Genomic DNA, 20527 nt, shown 5'->3' with positions numbered 1-20527 from the left:
CACCTCGGGCTAAAGGGCCTCGCGGGGAGCGAGTGTGCTGGAGGAGGCGCCCCGCCCGGGGCACGCGGGCCGCTGACGCGCAACGCCCCCCCCCTCCGCTCCCCCACGTGACCCCAGTGGAATGCGAACTATGCGCTAAGTGTCCAGCTCGCGCTGCCTTCTAATTCTGCCCCGGAGTCGCGAGAAAATGGAGCCCCGTCGCGGAGCGCGCAGCCCCGGCCGGGAGTGATCGGACCCGGGTTCGAGGAGCAGGTAACTCGCTCTCAGTGTCTTTGTGTGTGTGTGTGTGCGCGGCTGCGACGAGCGGACCTCCGTGAAAGCTGTCTGGAAGTGGCCCGATCTTGCGTGGCGGAGTGTGGGACGTTCAGGGAAACATTGTATCCGCGGCGGGGGGACGGACGGTGGTGGGGGGGGGGTCGGGGGGGCAGCGGGCCGAGGGTCCGAGCGGAGCGCGTTCACTCACGGCCGTACAGTGAATCCCGTGGAGCGGAATACAGTGGAATGGAGTGGAATGGAGTGGAGTGGAGTGCGGGGTTCCTGCGTGGGTCCGATGGGCCACGGAGCCAAAAAAGTCTCCCTCTAAAGCTAGAAACGACCAGGCTGAAGTCTCAGCGCTTCCTGGTGACAGTGGACTGCTTTGCTGGAGAAGTTTAGGTCCACGAGGATCTGATGTTTAGGACCATACAGAAGATGTTAAGACTTAGGACCACGAGGAGATGTCTGGGATCACAGAAAAGATGTGTAGGGCCAGAGTGAGATCATTAGGACCACGAAATGAGAAGAAGACCGTACGTGAGATGTTCAGGACTTCGGAGAGATAGATGATTATGAGGACAGCGGAGGAGATGTTTCGGACCAGTAAGCTGATTTATGATTAAGACGATTCGCCTTTACATTTATTAATTTGTTTACACCACGGCACGAGGAGATGTTTGGGTTCACATGGGAGAAGCTGATGAGCACAGGACGTGAAATATGAACCATGTTTAGGGCTTTGGAGAGGTGAGATGGACCACGGAGAAGATGTTTAGGATCCGAGTGAGATGATTAAGACCACAAACGTGAAGTTGGAGACCGAACGCGATGTTTGGGTCCCTGCGGCCGGGAGATGGTTGGGACCACGGAGGAGAGGAAGGAGAGGAAGGAGAGGAAGAAGAGGCAGGCAGGTCGGGCGGTGGGAATCATGCACTGGCACTGCGTAAGTTTCTCACATTTTTGTTCCCGTCACTTGTTGAGCCTAAGGCTTAAGGGTGGAGAAAAGCCCGGGGTGTCCACGAGGAGAACTTCCCAGAAGCTCGCGCACGTTCACTGGTTCGCGTGGCGGGTCTCCTGTCCACCTCCGACGTGACGTTATGAATTATTAATTGTGAATTATGATGTGCGAACTTGTGTTGTGTCCGTTTCTGGTGATGACGCTGCAGCGGCGTCTCCTGCTCGGGTCGCGGGTCCGAGAGTCCAGATAAAAGACGATCATGTTGCTGGTAATAATAATAATAATAATAATAATAATAATAATAATGAGAAGAAGAAGCAGAATGTCGCTGAGAAACACAGTAACTGGAGACGCAAATATTGACGAACGCGCATAATTTGTTGTTCTAACAAAGGAGATCGTTTCCCCTTTGATGTGTGTTCATGTGTCATAAATAATAACTGTGTTCATAAGCTTAATAAAGAATAATAATTGTGTTCATAATCGTAATAAACGGCCTCCCCACTCGAGTCGACCGCCTGCAGAGCTTCATGCACTGGAGGAAAATGCTGTCAGCTGCGCAGCCCAATAATTATAGAGAGTTTTGTGGACGGGTAAAAGTGCCAGTGTGGAATGAGCAGGAGTGGAATGGAGTGGAATGGAGTGGAATGCAGCGGAGTGGAGGGGAATGGAGTGGAACTGCACAGACTGGACTGAAATTGAATGGAATGACTGGGCTGGAGTGGATTCACGGGAATAGAATGGAATGGAATGTACTGGGCTAGACTGGAGTGGACCAAAATGGAATGGAATTGGGTGGACAGGACTGGACTGGACTGGACCGGACTGGAGGAGATTGGTATTGTCTGGAATTGAATGAACCACAAAGGGATGAACTGGATGGACTGCATCTGACTGGACTGGAATGTAATGGAACTGAATTGAATTGAAGCGCAGCAGAAGAGACTGGACTGTGTCTCACAGCAGTGGACTGGAATGGATTGGATTGGAATTGATTGGAATGTGTGGAATGGGAGCACAGTGGACACCCTGCGATTGGGAAATGGGCCTCTGAGCGACTTCCTGTCCACCAGGGCGTCTCACCCCACAGGCTCTAATCAAACTACTCTCCCTCTGCAAACTGAACCAGGGATCGAGATGGGACGCAACATCCAACCGGTGTCACACGGGTACCGACCCAAGCGGGTTTCCTCAACTGTCCTGCCCCCGGTGGTTCCTCAATACGCTCCTTTCCCATCTTTCAGTTCAGCTGCCTCGCTTTAGGAGAATCAGTCTCCTTTATTGGCTCAGTGGGAGGTTACCTGCACAGGTGATCTGGGGGGGGGGGGATCACTGTGGTCATTTACCTCATAATTTACCCTTTGTCACAACACAGTATACAGTATTACTATTCATCTTAATGACAGACTGACAAAATTATTGGACCACAGGAGCACTAGAGTTGTTCAGGTGATGAACTGAAATGGTTTTTTTTCTAAAAAACAAACATGTTTACTAACTGTTTACTAACTAACATGTTTACTAACCACCTCACCGCTCTCCCCCTTCTGGAAGCCAAAGAGGGTGTGAGTGTAGAGTGCAGTTCCAATGAGCACCAGCAGGGAGAGGTTAGGCTGAGGCCCGGGGTCCAATGAGGAAGAGCGAAACGCCCAGGGTTCGAGGCCCGCCTGGTCTGGGTAGTCGGACAGCAGCCGTGCAAGTCATTAAAGCCAACAAATATGCAAATTAGGCGGACTGGCTGCGTTCCCGTTCAGGTCACTGGGTCGGTCATCGCTGCGGAGAGGAAGAGCATCCTGCCTTGGCTCTTCTGTTAGAACCCATACAGTACCGAGCGCCCCCTACTGCTGTGTGTGTGTTCTCGATTGAGACCCCTCTCGACACAGCCTGTATACAGTATAAGACAAGATGCGAAGTGTTCCCTCATTGGCCAGCAGGTGGCAGAGCGGTTAGTCACTGTCTTACTAGCAGATGGTCACGGGTTCCAATCTCAACCCCTGCTGTAGTTCCCTTCATGACGGTACTTACCCTGAAAAGGCTGAGTATTTACCCTTAATATTAATATTAATGGCTGTGCATGAACTCATCAGTCACTGAGGTCCTTGAACCTGTTGATGTGCTGGTTATGGGTCAGAATCTGCACTTTAGTCCTTTGTTACACTCAAGAGACAGTGTGTGTGTTTTTTTTTTATCTGTAGGTTGCAGGTTTGAATCCAGAAGGGCGCCACCGCTTTGCGTGTGAGTGTTTATGAGCACGAATGCTGTGTGAGGCATTCTGGGAAACGCTCAAGTCAGAGCTGAGATATGCTGGGCCTGTTGGAGCTCAGTTGTGAAGGGGGCTCTGAACACCTGGGCTTGGATGTAACGTCCACCTGGGAAGTCCCATTAGGAGGTTTGAACATGGAAGTGACCCTTGTGGGGGTTCTGAATATGGACCCATGAGCCCCTAGCAATAGGGCTACACTGCGCATGACCACAGTTCAATAAACCCTGTTTTGCCACGCCCACTCATTATGCAGAGACCACACCCCCTCATTATGTGACGGACACACCCTCTTCTCAATGACCACGCCGCAATCAGTATCTGCAGGCCACACCCAACTACACGCGCTCACCAATGGCTGAGTTCATTCCTCCCACTGTCCTGTCTTTCCCTGCAGTTGCGCCGGGAGCCACGATGAGACGAGGTTTTGGCACCGCTGCACACATTGACAGGCGGTGAGACGTGGAGGGACTCGACCTCCAGGGCCATGTGATCAGCGGGTGTGTGTTGAGCGCGACCCCGACGACCCCATCGCAGCTGCCGAGTCTTCATCTTCCAGACACCTCACCTGGGAGGAGAGGTGTGAGACCCACAGGACCAGGGAGCGATAGGAGCGCGTGTGCTCGTGTGCGTGTGTGCGTGCGTGTGTGAGTGTGCGTGCGCGTGTGTGCGCGTTAGCGTAGTCCAGGGGGCCCTCGGCCCGCCATGAGGCCGAAGACGTTCCCCGCCGCCCCCTACGTGGGCAACACGCGCCAGCGCCTGCAGGAGATCAAGGAGGGACTGAAGCAGCCGGCCAAGCTGGTGAGCCAGGCGCTGCAGAGCGCGGGCGCGAGGGGCGGGGCCAGCCGCGGGGGCGGGGACCCCAAGGGCAAGGATCCCGCAGGGAGGCTCCCCACCCAGCAGCAGCAGCAGCAGCAGCAGCAGCAACAGCAGCAGGCACACCCCCCCCAGAAGTTCAACCAGTACCAGAGCGCCCTGCGCGAAATCCGCAAGTCCCTCATGCCCTTTGCCAACGACTCGGGCTCCGCCTCCAGCTCTGGCTCCGCCCAGGCCGGCGGCGAGGTCAACAAGCAGATGCTGCAGGAGCTCGTCAACGCCGGCTGTGACCAGGTACGTTGCGCTGTTCGGAACCTCGAGCGCGGGCGGCCCGTCGGCGCCCAGCTGGGGGCGCCGTTTCTTCGTGACGGTGCACGGCGGTGGAAAAATCGCGATCAAAGGCCTGAAATATCAAACTTGTTGTGCGGCAGAGCGCCTGATTATCGATCCTGCCCTTGATTGTAAAATATGAAACGGTCCTGGTCATGTGGACACATGTCAGCGGTGTGTTTGAGTCTCGAGGTCTTCGTGTCGCTGGTTCGAAGCGTTAGACTCGGGGGGGCGTGGCCTAAACAACCTGGAGTTTGGCAGTAATTTCAATACACACACACACATTTTCAGAACCGCTTGTCCCATACGGGGTCACGGGGAACCGGAGCCAACCCGGTAACACAGGGCGTAAGGCCAGAGGGGGAGGGGACACACCCAGGATGGGACACCAGTCCGTCGCAAGGCACCCCAAGCGGGACTCGAACCCCAGACCCACCGGAAAGCAGGACCGTGGTCCAACCCACTGCGCCACCGCACCCCCCGTAATTTCAATATTTACAGCTTATTTCTTCCGCTTCATTGTTGTGTTTTAAAAACATGTCAAGGGCTCCCTGTGCACGACGGCAGTGTTTGGCCCGTTGACGTGGAAACGGGCGCAGGACCAGGGTCCGAGGTCCATTCTGTGGTACAGGCGAGTGCGAGCGTGGCCCTCGGAGCACCCCTCCCCGGAGACGTGCGACAGGGGTCACGCTGCCGGGTCACGAACCCCCCATTCCAGTCATTCCGAGTCACGGGTTCGATCATTGGGAATGATGGTATTATTAGCTTGGCTTCTTCCCTCTTCCTCCCTCCCACAGCCAGCATATCTGTTTTTTTCTGGCACATTCCATGTCCGAGGGGTGGGGGGGGCTTTTCCCAGAAACAGCCGTTCACTTCAGCACCGGTGGCCTCCTCCTTACCCACAATGCCTGGGGCCACTTCCGCATGGCGACGTTACACGTTACATAACTGGACTCGCAGGGAGACGGAAATGTTTTGGTGGAGGACAGGGGAGGGGGGGGGCGCTTTTCCTTCCTGTCCTCTGTGTTTCTGCAAGGGAGGTGGTGATGGTGTGTGTGTGTGTGGTTGAGGCTCAACGCCGTGTATCTTGCTCTCCTGCTGTCTTCACAGTCTCCGTGGAGAATAATCCCGTTTCACCCAGGGAAACCGTTTTACCATGTTTTACCGCTGCACCGTATGGCAGCTGCTCTTGGCTCACGTCAGGGTAAATACCTTGTTTCAGGGTACTACAGCAGGAGGTTGGATTCAAACCTGCAGCCACCAGCTCCAAAGACAGGAGCTCTAACCACTGCACCCCCTGCGCTGTCGAGTCCCGCTGATCCGAGGTCGACTCTCAGTGAGCATGTGGACAGAGTCCTTCCAGAAATTTCCGTGCTCCTCGTGTGTCCTTAGGGGCTGTGTCCACCCTCACTGCGGCCGAGTCCCTCCATCTGGCTGCTGCTCGTCCTCCTTTTCCTCCTTCACCTCTCCCCTCATCGCCTGTGCTTCCAGTGAGGATTCTCACCTCATTTGATCCAACATCCAACTGTTTGCTGTCCTGCCTGTCCAGGTGTCCTCGAGCCACGCAGTTCAGGGGAGTCTATATGTCTCCTGTCCTGCTTCTCCAAGGTCCCACTTCACGCCCACGTGTGGTTACAGAGCTCACCGTGACGCAGCGCCTCTTGACCGCGTCCTCGTGGTGTCCAGGGAACGTCCTCCCGACTTCTGGACCGCTTCCTGCTCACGGTTGGTCCCAGGGGACAGTAGCGGTCAACGAGTTCACGGTCGACGCCACCACTTGCTACTGTGGTTTCACGTATTATCGCTGTATTAGCAATACAGTTATCAGTCAGTGTTAATTATCTCCTTGTGCTCTAATCCCCGGTCATCAGTGCTGCGGTTGTCAGTTAACCTTAGAGCAGAGTAAAAGTAGCAGTAACAGCCACCCTGGTGCAGTAAAGCGGGACATGAATCTGAGGGGGAAAAATTAATTTCATAAAGAGGGGTGAGGGGTTGGATTTGTACCGCTATGGCGGTGGGAGAATGAGTGAGTGAGAGAGAGAGAGAGAGAGAGAGAGAGAGAGAGAGAGGATTCCAGTGTTTGGAAATCCCCCTCTCTTCTCGCTCGCCCGCTCGCCCGCTCACTCCAGGAATGCACTGAACATCTGCTGCCCCGAGAGCCGAGGTCGCGGTTCGAGAACAGCATATCGGAAACTCCTGGAACACGTTGTGCTCCAAACCTCCCGGTGCTTCCATGCAGGACGGTCAAACTGTGGGCCGTGACACAGTGTCATTGAGCAGGTCCTCTGGAGCTGACCGTGTGGACCATGCTGACCTCTCCCGACCACAGCGTTGTGCAAGCTGACCGTTCTGTCCTGCCGACCGATCGGCTCAGTGGACCGTTATCCATTGGTCAGACCAGAGTGCTTCCGTGTCCGTACTCGTCCCCCCCCCGTGGAACGGTCCATTGGACCGTAAATACCCCACCGGGTAGAGATCCTGGGAGACGAGGTCCCAGACCGGTGCAGGAGGTCACAGCTTTTTCAAGAAGCTCAGGTTCGAAGCCAGAGCTCCTTGGCATGAGGAGGGTGAGGGGGCTGTGACCACTGGGTGTGACCCCATCCCGTTTCTCCCACATGAGCTCACGAATGCGGCATCCCGCCATGTCATTTTACCCCGGTAAACTCCTCCAGATCGCACTGAGATGAATGTCGCTGTGGGTGGGGTGGCGGGGGGGTCTTGTCTCACTCCACACACGTGTGAACGTTGGTGCGGCGTGACGCTCTAGCGGGTTCTGACACAGGGCTGCTACAGTTGGTGGTCCAGCGAGGGCAGTCGTGTGTGTGTGTGTGTGTGTGTGGGTGGATCCCTGATGCCACTAAAGTTCTGGAGAGAAGCATCAGCTGAATTTTCCCATGATGCTGCGTGTCTGAGTGTGTTTCTGTGTGTTTGCGGTCAGTGGGGCTCAGTGTGTCTCTGTTCCTGCTCATTGCTATTTTAGGCGCTCGGTGGTCCAGTGAGCTCCCCCTGGGGGGTCGCCGGGGGCCCCTCCCTGCTGGAGCGCTCAGCACAATGGGGCCTTGTAGGAGAGCACAGCGGTGCCCCCACATGCCGAGGATGACTGTGCTGGGGGGGTTGAGCCCAGTGGGAGGAGTCAAAGTGCAGTGTGTTGTGAGGGGGGGAGTCAGAGTGCAGTGTGTTGTGGGGGGGGAGTCAGAGTGCAGTGTGTTGTGGGGGGGGAGGAGTCAGAGTGCAGTGTGTTGTGAGGGGGAGGAGTCAGAGTGCAGTGTGGTGTGAGGGGAGGAGTCAGAGTGCAGTGTCCTGTGAGGGGGAGGAGTCAGAGTGCAGTGTGGTGTGAGGGGAGGAGTCAGAGTGCAGTGTCCTGTGATGGGGAGGAGTCAGAGTGCAGTGTGGTATGGGGGGGAGGAGTCAGATTGCAGTGGGGTGTGGGGGGGAGGAGTCAGGGGAGAACATGCACTGAGGGGTGGAGCCTAGCTGGACAGTGGGCGGAGCCTAAACTTTCTTTTCCTCTGCTGTGTGCTGTGCTGAACGCTCCACTTTGAGCCGCTCTGACAGAGGATAAATATGCGCAGTGTATAAATGATGTAGAACAAGGTAAACAAACGGGGGAACTTCTCACGTGACTCTTTCGGATGTGCAGCTCCCTTTAGATATGCAGGGCTTAGAATGAGGGATTCTGGGAGTCCGGCACACTGAGAATGGGTCCAAACCCAAGAGCCGCTTCATCTCGGCCGCGGCGCAGTTAAACCGCAGCGGTGTGTGCTGCGTTAGGTGTCACCACGGCGACGCGCTGCCAGGCCGTCCACCGGACTTCTGAACGGCGACCGTAAATAGAGGTCGAGCGTTTCCCCCGGTTTCCTGCACGTGAGTGTGCGTCCGACTGTTTTTGTTCGGCGGGGCCGTTCTGCTCGTGACACACACACACCCCTCTCATCAGCCTCCTCCTTCGTGTGGAGCGAGAGACGTCCCAGCTCCTCCAGGTCGGGGTCGGTCTTCTCGAAAAGCGTGTGAGCCATCCATCCAAGGGCAGAGTGTGTGTGTGTGTGTGTGCGCGCACTGCACCCCCTACCAGCAGCACCACCATCCCTGCCATTGTGGGAAACACACACACACACACACACACACACACTCCTCGCATTGCAAACATCTGTGGAACAAATTTTGTAAGACGCAAACAGTTTTTGGATTTATTATATTTGTAACTGTATGTCCTTATCTGTTCTGTGTTCTGAAGTTTAAACCCTCCGAGGCAACAGATGTGGTACAATACCGCATTCATTCACCTCCCTCCCACAGTGTTTACAGCGCCTGTCAGCGATCAATGACAGTGATCATGGGATCAGTCAGCACTGAACAGTCTGAGGGGACAAAACATTTTTATTATCACTCATCAGTTTCACTTGCAGTCAAGTTACTATGAAGATGAGAGCACGACAGTAAAAAGCCTGCGCCCTCCCTCGCACCCGGTGCCTCCAGAATGGCCTCCAGACCACCGTGACCCTCACTGGACGAGCACTTAGAGAGCAGAAGCTGCTGAGTGTTTTTATGTATCTGAGGTTCTGACAGATGCAGGAACATCTGTGTCGTGTGGCTTTGATTGGCTGTGATGTGGCGGCCGAGGTGACGCTGGAGCCAGTGTGTGTGTGTGTGTGTGTGTGTGTGTGTGTGTGCGTGTGCGCACGGCCAAATATCTGCGCTATGAGCTCATGTGCCATTCGGGGTGAGTTCCTCGGTAAGGTGTGGGTTTGCTCGGCACGGCATCTGCAAGAGCTCCACACACACACAGAGCTCGAATTTACTCTTTTTTTCATATTGATTCATTGAGCTGATGCTCTCCAAAGTGGCTTACACCGATTTACCGTTTTAAACAGCATGGTGACCTTTACTGCATCAGTAAAGTACCTTCTTCCTTGAGTACTACTGCAGGAGCTGGGATTTGAACCCAGGTCCTTTGAATGTCCAGTGGTGGCTTTAACCACAGTGCCACCTGGTGGCCTGAATCACGGCCTCACGTGTGTTTCATCCGAGAGGAGGGAACCTGCGCGTTCCGCACGACTCTCGGTGCCGAGCGCGGGTTCGACCGGAGGTATTCCGCATGTTGCAGATCTCCTCCGATGCCTCCCTGCTTTCTGCTGGAGTGTTTTCAGTGCAGCGTTTTCCCAGCTGTAACTAATGAAACGCGTGAAAACCGACATTGTGCCGGACCCGCGATGTTGGGATCGCGGCCCCCCGTGTTGCCACTCCGACATTCCCGACATTTTTGCCGTTTCCGCTCCGCACCCCGCGGTGCGACGGCCACATCCTTCACTTGGTGGCGGTGCGCACCCCGATGCGGGAACACAAAGGCACTGACGCACTGCCTTGCTCTCTCCCCCTTCCTGCCGCGACCCCATCGCCGGCGCCGCGCTGCAGGAAATGGCCGTTCGTGCCCTCAAGCAGACCGGCAGCAGGAACATCGAGGCGGCGCTTGAGTTCATCAGCAAGATGGGCTACCTGGACCCGCGCAACGAGCAGATCGTCCGCGTCATCCGGCAGACCTCGCCCGGTGAGTGCCAGCCCCCTCCCCTGCGACGGGTCCTGTAAAAAACGATGAAGGTCGGGGCGTTTTCAGCGTGTGTCACGATATCCGCTTTGTGCAGGACAAGGGGCCGTGCCAAACCCCCTGGACCACCGGCCGGCGCTCGAGGCCACAAGCGACGGCGCCATGCCGTCCTACCACCAGATGGGGGCGATGATGTATAAGGGCGCGGCTTACGGGGCAGACGGCGCCGGCGGCCTTGGGGAGATGAGCAGACCCTACATGGGGGGCCCGTCTATGAACTACATGGGCCCCGCGATGGGAAACCACATGGGGCGGCCCCCGAGCATGGGACCCTACCCCACCTCCATGGCGGCCCAGAACCCAGCAGGAACCCCCATGTTCCCCCCGGGCGCCCAGCAGAAGACCTACCCGCCGGGCGACGCCCTCATGAGCTTTGCCGTCCCAGGCCAGCCCCTGCAGCTCCAGCCCCCGCCGCCAGGGGGCGCCGGCGGACCCCACTACGAGTACGGCCACGGGCGGCAGCACATGATGGAGCCGTCGGGCTACGGCCTGCAGAGGAGCTCCTCCTTCCAGAGCAAGATGCCCGGCGGGCCATCGGCGCCAGACGGATATGTCAGCATGCAGGGGGCCGCGGGGGGCGGCGGCTATTCCTCCGGGATGTACCTCCCACCCCACCCCCACCCACACCCCCACCAGGTCCACATGCTGTCGCGGCCCCAGGCGGCCGCGGCCGTCATGGGCCCCGATTTCTCCGAAGTGCCCCAGGGCCTGCTGACCCCCAACAGAGCCAGCGTGAACCTGGACCTGTTCGAGCATCACTGGGGCCAGCCGGGCCCCCCCGAGGCAGCCCCCGCCCGGCCCCCCCCAGCCCCAGGGCCCCTTCAGAGGGGAGGTGCGTGTGCCGAGTCGGACCAACTCCTTCAACAACCCGGGGAAGGTCGGTGGCGGCGCCGGAGGGATGGCGGTGCGACAGGGCGCCGTTAAGCAGGAGGCCGCGCTGAGCCCCCCCCACACCATCACCGCGGTAACGTCGCCGCCTATCCAGCAGCCCGTGAAGAGCATCCGCGTGCTGAGGCCGGAGCCGAAGACGGCCGTGGGGCCCTGCCACCCTGGCTGGCTGCCGGCGCAAACGCCGGAGCCCGCCGAACCGCACGCTTACGGCGCGGGTGAGAGCTACGCCCTGGAGCCCACCGACTACGCCACAGCGGAGCCGCGCTGCCCACCTCCGCCCTACCCCAAAAACCTTCTGATGCCGGCGGTCGGTCCTGAGCCGGAGGCAGGATCGGCGAGTCCGGCCGAGGAGCCCGTGAGCGGAAGCGGCGGCAAAGTGGGTCCAACTAAGGACAAGACCAAGGGCGGCAAAGGCGAGAAGGCGGCCAAGGACAAGAAGCAGATCCAGACGTCGCCCGTGCCGGTGCGCAAGAACGCGCCGGACACCGAGAAGCGGGAGTCGCGCATCAAGAGCTACTCGCCCTTCGCCTTCAAGTTCTACATGGAGCAGCACGTGGAGAACGTGATCAAGACTTACCAGCAGAAGCTGAACCGTAGGATGCAGCTGGAGCAGGAGATGTCCAAGGTAAGTGGACGTGTGGCACGGCTTCGCGGCGATGCGGTTTTCATCATCGTTGTTTGCTGCAAGTTCTCGACCGCCGTGTCCTGCCACCCTCTGTCCCCAGGCCGGGCTCTCCGAGGCCGAGCAGGAGCAGATGCGGAACATGCTCTACCAGAAGGAGTCCAACTACAACCGACTAAAGCGCGCCAAGATGGACAAGTCCATGTTCGTGAAGATTAAGACGCTGGGCATCGGCGCCTTCGGCGAGGTGTGCCTCACGCGCAAGGTGGACACGGGCGCCCTCTACGCCATGAAGACGCTGCGCAAGAAGGACGTGCTCAACCGCAACCAGGTGGCGCACGTCAAGGCGGAGCGCGACATCCTGGCCGAGGCCGACAACGAGTGGGTGGTTCGCCTCTACTACTCGTTCCAGGACCGCGACAGCCTCTACTTCGTCATGGACTACATCCCCGGCGGGGACATGATGAACTTGCTCATCCGCATGGGCGTCTTCCCCGAGCCGCTGGCGCGCTTTTACATCGCCGAGCTCACGCTGGCCATCGAGAGCGTGCACCGGATGGGCTTCATCCACCGCGACATCAAGCCCGACAACATCCTCATCGACCTGGACGGTCACATCAAGCTCACCGACTTCGGTCTCTGCACCGGCTTCCGCTGGACACACAACTCCAAGTACTACCAGAAAGGTGAGCACCGGGGGGCGCTAGTGGGCCCGTTGCCGTAGCCTCAGAGGCCAGGTGTCGTCTTCTTACACCCTTCTTCCCCTGTGGCTCCCCCTGCCGGGCACTTGAGTGGCAGTTAACATTACTCATCACAACGCAGCTGGACTGCAGTTTCCGCTCATTCGTTACTCCGTTATTATAGGGTAACACTGTAATACTATAGTAATAACATAATACTGCCTACCTGCACTTGTTGAGCTCTTTTACACCTCTGACACACCGTACAGCACACTGGCACACAACACTCAGTGTTTGTGTCTTTATTGGACCTTTAATGAAAAACAAGAGTGAAGGGAAAAGCAATGAATGGAAACAATGAAACAATGAAATGACACTCAGTGGACAAGTGGACATGGTTTGGACAGTCCACACAGGCACAGGATCACTGACAACATAACAGGCAAAAGCAGGAAATGAGGCGTGGAGCCAAACTGTAACTGAGAAGGAGAGCACATGGTGGCGCTAGTCTCACACTGCTCGGGTGTTTGGACTGTGGGAGGGAACCAGAGCACCTGGAGGAAACCAGCGCGAACACGTGCAGGACATTCTTTGTCACTTGATCCTTTGTTCAGCGCTCTCTGTCACTATGGGAGAAGCGTATTCTGTGAAAATAAACTGAACGTACCGTCTCCACACGCCGAGCTGAATTCGAACCCACGTTTGGCCACACGGCCCAGGGGCCGTGAGGCCCCGGCCGATACCCGTTGTGCCGCCATAGCGAGCGCTCAGGAAGCTTCCTCCGCTCAGCACCGCAGGCCCTCGTCGCTTTGTGCTCTCGGGCGTGGGAAGCGGCAGTGTGTTATATAAGAGGAAGTGAGTGGGGTCGCGACCCGCGTGCCGTTGCAGGGAGCCACGCCCGGCAGGACAGCATGGAGCCGAGCGACCTGTGGGAGGACATCCCCAACTGCCGCTGCGGCGACCGGCTACTGAGCCTGGAGCAGAGGGCCATGCGGCAGCACCAGCGCTGCCTCGCTCACTCGCTGGTGGGGACACCCAACTACATCGCACCCGAGGTGCTGCTGCGCAAAGGTGGGTGGGTGCAGGGGGCGTGGCCAGGGGCACACTGGGCGGGGCTTGCCCTCTCGGTGGCTTATTGTCGTGACGCAAGAGTAAAAGCCTGGTAGTAACACAGTCAATTGCTGAAGAATGTGTAAAAATGTTTTAAATGAGAAGGGCAGCAGGCGGCGCAACATTTAAAGCCGTCATCTTGCGATCAAAGGACCCAGGTTCGAATCTCACCTCTTGCCGCAGTACCCTTGATCAAGGTTTTTTCCCAGAAGTAATACAGTATAAATGACCCTCCTGTATAAATGAGTCCCTCAGTGCAGAGAAACACGTCAGAGAAATGGACATGACGACAGGTGGACAGATGGACAGGTGGACGGTGTGAACTCCTCCCATTTGGTGGCTGAGTGGATTCATACTGTCTGATATTCACTAAGTTACTGAGTTTTTACTTCTTTATTGATAATTGCCTCCAAAGCAAACTGCTGTGTTACACTACTTACACTGATTTACCAGTTTACACAACAGGGTAAATTTTACAGTATCAATTTGGGGTAAGTACCTCAATCCAGCATAAGGTAGGATTTGAACCTGTGATCCCCAAGTCCAAAAGCAGCAGCTTTAACCACCACACCATCGTTATGACAACGATATTTAGGTATTTATATGTAATATTTAATGATGAAAGATGAACAAATCCAAAATAATTTTCCTTATTTCCTTAAGATTGTTTCATACGCAGGAGACACATAATAACAACCCCAGGCAGAATGGTTAAGGCACTGGGAGCTCCAGCTGTCAATACTGAGCGCATGGCACAGGTGTAGAAAAGGTTGGAGGTCAGCTGGGTTAGGGTTAGTGCGACCAGGTCTCAAGGGCGGCGAGAGCCGTGGTGCTGCTCTCTGTGTGTGACACGTGTGTATGGCTGGGACGGTTAACGCTCCGCTCACTTCACCCCTGCAGGCTATACCCAGCTGTGCGACTGGTGGAGTGTGGGGGTCATCCTGTTTGAGATGCTGGTGGGACAGCCGCCCTTCCTGGCGTCCACACCAACCGAAACCCAGCTAAAGGTTGGTTACTCTATTGATCCTTTCTGGAGCGCGGGGCTGCGTGGGGGGTGGTGGTGGGGCTCATGACCAAAAGGCTGCAGGGTTGAATCCCAAGAAGGGCTCTGTTTATGCACCCTGCAGCATGCCGCAGCCCCTATTTTAATCGTCCGCATGGGATGTTGTGAGTGGGGTCAGTCCAATGACTCCTCAACTTATGAACACACCTGTTTGTAACTCATTTTGTTCATAACTCCAAACACACTTTTAGCACTAAATTGCAGCAATAAACACATAATAATATAGACACCCCTCGGTTTATTCATAGATTAGCTCTTGCAAACATCTCAGATAAAGCTATAATAATAAATAATTTGTAATTCAACTGCAATTGCAATTTATTGTAATTGTAATTTTATGGAATTTGACCTACATTACAAACTAATTTTCAAGTGCTGTAAATGAAAATATAGTCTCTCCACAAGCCCCTATTCGATGTCGACTGTTGACCAATTCATCCCATGAACATGTTCAACGTTCCTCATGTGGTTTCTGATCACTGACAGTGAGGAGCACCGAACTGGAGCTGTAAACACTGCGGAAGTGAGTTGAACCGAGGCGGTACCGTACCATACTGCTGCTCTCGGGTCCTTTCTATGGCCGTCTGTTGCCTCGGAGCGTAAACGTAATAAAATAAATCACTGAAAGATGGTTGCAAATCTCACGTTTGAGAATTTGAAAGGTGCCGTCTCATACACGCAGCGTTTGCGCCTGAAGGTCATTAGGTTCAAATTCCAAAGGAAAAGCTATTGGGCTGTTCCTGCAGGGTACAACGGGAGGTCTGTTGAATCCAGGTGGGGATTCAAACCCATCTAGACTCCATTTTTGTACACAGCCTCCTTTTCGGTGTGGCGCAGCGTGACCCTGGTATCCATCCATCCCCCCTCAGGTGATCAACTGGGAGAGCACGCTGCAGGTGCCCCCCCAGGTGAAGCTGAGCGCCGAGGCCGTGGACCTCATCAGCCGCCTGTGTTGCTCCGCCGAAGAGCGGCTCGGCAAGAACGGCGCGGGAGAGATCAAGACCCACCCCTTCTTCAGCCAGGTGGACTTCTCGTGCAACCTGCGCACGCAGCCGGCGCCGTACCGGCCCAAGGTCAGCCACCCCATGGACACGTCCAACTTCGACCCGGTCGAGGGCGATGGGCCGGAAGCCTGGGCCGAGAGCGCGGGGGAGCAGGTGGGCCCCCCCCACGGCAAGCTAGCCGAGCCGGAGCACGCCTTCTACGAGTTCACCTTCCGCAGGTTCTTCGATGACAACGGCTGTCCCTTCCGCTACCCGAAGCCCCCCGAGGCGGTGCCCCCCGCAGGCGGCAGCCCCCAACCAGATGATGAGCCTGCGGAGGGCTGCGAGCCCGTGTACGTGTAGAGCACCCGCGCCCCCAGCCGCTCTGCGTGTGTGTGTGTGTGTGTGTGTGTGTGTGTGTGTGGATCCCTCTCAGGGGACCCCCGCCTGGGGCCACACTGGAGGGTTTCCGGCTCCAGAGCGGGATCAAAATCCATGTCCAGCGTGCGGATTGTGGGGCACAGTTAGGCGCAGTGAAAAACTGAGGTGAGGAACGCTCTGAGTTGGGGGTTCGGCAAGACGGCTAAAGCATCGAAGGTGGGGGGGCTGGAAGGAAGGAAAGCAAGTGGAGCGGAAGGCCACAGAGTGTCTGAGGAACGTCTGTACGATAAATGGCCGTTGCAGCTGTCACACACAGAGCGCAGGGGGCGCTAGAGGTGTGGGTGGAGCAAGGTGACCTGGCCGACCCCGCCCAGACCCCGCCCTGACCCTGAATAAATAAGCACCTATCCTGCCACATCTCCATTGGACCCTCAGAGCTCCACAGAAAGCCCAGATGGAGATGACCATGAGGGGGGAGAGGCACGCGGCTCCTCCCATTCAGTCGGGATCCAGTGATGGGGAGAGTGGGCGGGGCTAACTCACTGTCACATACCAGGAAGACTCCGCCCACTTAGCCTTCCTAGGTCCCATCCCCACGACCCTGGCAAACCAGGTGGCTACTGTTCAGACCACGTTTCCCGTCGGGGGCTGCGGTCTACCAGCTGACTGGACCGGAGGGACGGGACACTGGACCACTTCTTTGGTCTCAGGACACAAAGGTGACCAGGCAGCTGCGCTCAAGATGAGGCTCTGGGTTCGGGCGGCACGGCAGGAAACACCATGGGAGGTCCTGCTCGACTCGTGGCCCCGGGGCCCACTACTGCTGCGACTGTCGGGCTCTCGCACCCGGGACCCGTGCAGTATTAGAGACCGAGGAGACGAGCAGATGCACCTGAGGAGGACGACTGCACCTGTCTGAGAGACAGTGAGGGGGTGGAGGTGGGGGGGTGGTGTACTAGTCTGATATGAACATGTGCAATACCGAAAAATTTAAATAGAACAGGATACTTTTTGTATGTATGTATGTATGTATGTATAATAAGTTGTGAGTGTGTGTGTGTGTGTATGTATATATATATATACAAGCAACAAATATCCTGTTTTTTCTTGTTACGTTTTTCATTACGTGATAACTGTTTGTATCTTATGAATATAGTTTCATGACCTAAAGCTGCTTATTATTATTATTTTTATTTTTTCATCTTTATTATTAATAATAATTTTATTTGTATTATTGTTTCTTTTCGCACTCTTCTTCCTTTGTAAAGATTCTGGGTTTGGCCGCCAGCGTGTGACGTGTGGTCGTGGAGAAGCGAGTGCTGAGTGAACGGATGCGTTGTGGTGCATTGTGGGTAGGGAAGGGAGGGGATGGGAGCGGAGCCCCCTCGCCTCGCTCGTGGGCTGGTCCTGTGGGGGAGTGCGAGGGGGCAGCGAGAGCGAGAGAGAGAGAGAGAGAGAGAGAGAGACCTGCACGTGAGAGCTGACATGGAGCAACACACCTTGTTCCCCCAGCAGAGGTCAGGACAGAAATACTGGACCATAAATATGGTCATTATTATTTTCAGAATTTGGGGCCAAATGCTGTGTTTTGGGTTGTGTATGTTACCCTTGCTCACTGCTCCAGTGTGCTCTGTGTGTGTGCGTCTGTGTGTGTGTGCGTTCGCTCTTTGCGGAATCGTCCCGCTGTGACACACACGTGTGTGTGATGTCCTGTCTGTGGACACACGGTCCTTTTGTGAGATGCTCCTTATGTGGCGAGGGGGCAGGACGCTGTCCTGAAGGGTGACGGTCAGCCGACTGCGTGTGGTGCCACGCGATGCCCTCGCTCACAGCGTAAGGGGACGGTCCGGCCTCCGACTGCGGTCCTTTACAGCGTCCATTTCGTCGGGCTGGTTGTCCCAGGTGTCCATACTGATCACCTGTCAATGACCTGCACACCGCTGGGGGTCACCAGGAGCCTGCCGTGTGTGTGGGCTGTAGTGTGTAAAGGTAGCGGTCCACCCGGCAGGCGGTTAAGGAAAGGCGCACTCATCCGCAGGCCCTGGGTAGTCCTGGGCGGTGGCGGTTGTGGTCATGGTTGTGGTCATAGTGGTGGTGACGGTGTGGACAGACACGTCATACAGGACAGGACTACGGTTGAGAAAAAGCGTAAAGTGTCCTGACGTGTTTGTACTCGACCCGAGTGGCGCCGCGGTCCTCGGTCGGATACCATGACAATCCCTGTCCGTGACTCACAAAAGAGGGGACAGCGACCGGTCATCACTTCCTGTCCACTAAGACAGAGCGCCGAATGAACATCAGAGGAGTGTGACCCTGTGCGTGTGTGTGTGTGTGTGTGTGTGTGTGTGTGTGTGTGTGTGTGTGTGTGTGTGTGTGTCTGCACGCTTTCCTGGACGGACGTGTCGGCTGACAATCCCCGGCCGACGCCTTACTTGGATTTACTGACTTTCCCACGGTATGTAACAGTGATATTGTGCCTCGGTGGGACCCCTCGTTCCCGTAAGATACCCTTGAGTGTATAAAGCGGCGATACAGTTACTCCTGAACATGTATTTATACACACACACGTATGCGTTTGTATGTTTACTCTCCTTAACCTCCTGTCTCGGATACATTAACTTGTACGTCTGTAGCAGCACACGCAATATAAACACCAATAAAGTTCCAAAATGCAAATGTTGACGTGTTCATGGGCTCTTTTCGCACACGTCTCATCCGTGTTTTAAGAAGTTCTCTCTTCACATTTACATTTCTACATTTAAATTCATAAATTAACTACATTCACACTCTCATAGCTTTATTATTTAGTAATTGAACTGTATTATTATTTTCCTTAGACTTGTATTATTATTAGCTCTCTTCAAATTTACATTTATACAATTAAATGTATAATTTACCTACATTCATACTCATAACTGTATTATTTAGTAATTTGACTGTATTTTTTATTATACTTGTATTATTATTAGCTCTCTTTACATTTATAAATTTGAATGTATAAATTAACTACATTCAAACTCTCGTAACATTATTGTTTAGTAGTTTAATTGTATTATTGTTATTAGATTTCCAATGTTAGATAAGACACACCGATTAACACATTTATATAAAAATGTTATCTGTATAAAATATATCATTTTTACCCAATGCATGTTAAGTGAAGTAATCGATGGTACTGCAGCGGAGGGGATTTGAAGCAATACCCTCCAGACTGCATAGTGACAGCGCTAACCGCTGCGCCACCTAGTGTCCGCAGGTCCTCATTCACCTGCTAGTGGATTTCCTCCAGATTTTACAGTGGTGTTGTACACTTGGGAAACGTGGTAAAGACCCTACGGGGAGGACAAACGCAAATGAAGCTAATTATTCTCTGCGTATTGAAGTAACTCGGTATGTTATGGAGACACGCGAAGCTCAGATCCAGGCCTGGGCGCTGGGGGTGCGTGTGTGTAACTCCACATGCGCGAATACCCGAGAAGCTGTTCCTCTGCTGGGTCTCGGTGACGAGTTCAGCGTTTGGGAGACGCACAGGGGTCTTCGTTCACGTGGCTCCGCTCGCGGTCCTGAACCTACGACCACGTTCTCACGGGTCAGGGGGGTCGAGCCGGAGCAGCTCACGATCCGCTCGGTTCATCGTAACCGTGGAAACTGAGATAAACACTAAGAGATGGGATTTGAACCTGAGAGCTGTGTCACCATCTGGACCGCGACCGGACCACAACTGGACCACAACCGGATGCAAGATGCACAGTGACAGATGTTGTAATTATCGAGTATGATTATTCCTGTCCACTGTAACAGGACACGGCTGCGTTTGTGCACGTGCAGCGTCTCACACTGTTTTTACACTGTTTGTCCCTTCGGCGTACCGCGCTCCAGCACCACCAGTCGTGTCCTTTCTTTGGACACTCGGTTATGTGCGTTTCTGTGCAGAAGAGGAACCGCCCCCCCACCACACACACACACACACACACACACACACACACACAGAACGAGTCTTGTTCCCTGATGGGACAGGAGTGTGTCCAGCAAGTCCACATCACGTCCTTGTCACAGAGCGCGTGCGCGCGCACACACACAGAGTAGGAGAGACCCTCAAACTAAGACACCAGAGCCTAGGCTCCTGACACGGTAAAGACACACAGTCGCGTTCTTTTTACCATACTGTGTAACGTGATGTTTCACTAGTAAAGTGTATCTTCGGGGGTCTCGATCACCGCAAAAAAGAAACATCTGGAAACTGAGACGTTCAAACGCCACGGTTCACACACAGAGTCCTAGAAAGTGCTACAGGAGTAAGAGTAGGAGAGAGAGTGTGAGTGTGAGTGGGCGTGTGTTTCGGGGGGTGTTCAGCCACACCACGAGCGGGCCCCACGAGAACAAGATGGAGCCCCGTGTTTCCCACAATGCCACAGTGCCAACTCCTCTCTCGCGCTCCCGTGGTTGCTGTCACGGGTCCGAGCGGTTAAGGAATCGTGTGCGTGTGTGTGTAAGTTTGTGTGAACGAACTCCGCCGCCCTTTCGCCATCGCGTTCCGGGCGCGTTCCCGCTGATTGCGTAACGGCGGCAAACGCGA

At 55.2% G+C, this 20527-nt stretch overlaps 1 protein-coding gene across 1 annotated transcript; it reads left to right on the top strand.

Moving 5' to 3' along the window:
- The first annotated feature begins 139 nt into the window (after window positions 1–139).
- On the top strand, window positions 140–16991 carry lats2 (large tumor suppressor kinase 2). The gene is given in 9 exon segments (XM_029258110.1): window positions 140–252; window positions 3871–4583; window positions 10032–10164; window positions 10259–11025; window positions 11027–11737; window positions 11838–12420; window positions 13303–13485; window positions 14425–14531; window positions 15457–16991. Coding segments are annotated over 8 exon segments (3366 nt in total). The 5' UTR covers window positions 140–252; window positions 3871–4178; the 3' UTR covers window positions 15934–16991.
- The last annotated feature ends 3536 nt before the right edge of the window (window positions 16992–20527 follow it).

Source organism: Scleropages formosus, chromosome 14 (assembly GCF_900964775.1).
Source record: "Scleropages formosus chromosome 14, fSclFor1.1, whole genome shotgun sequence".
NCBI classification, from domain to species: domain Eukaryota; kingdom Metazoa; phylum Chordata; class Actinopteri; order Osteoglossiformes; family Osteoglossidae; genus Scleropages; species Scleropages formosus.
This window is presented reverse-complemented; position numbering and strand designations above follow the sequence as displayed.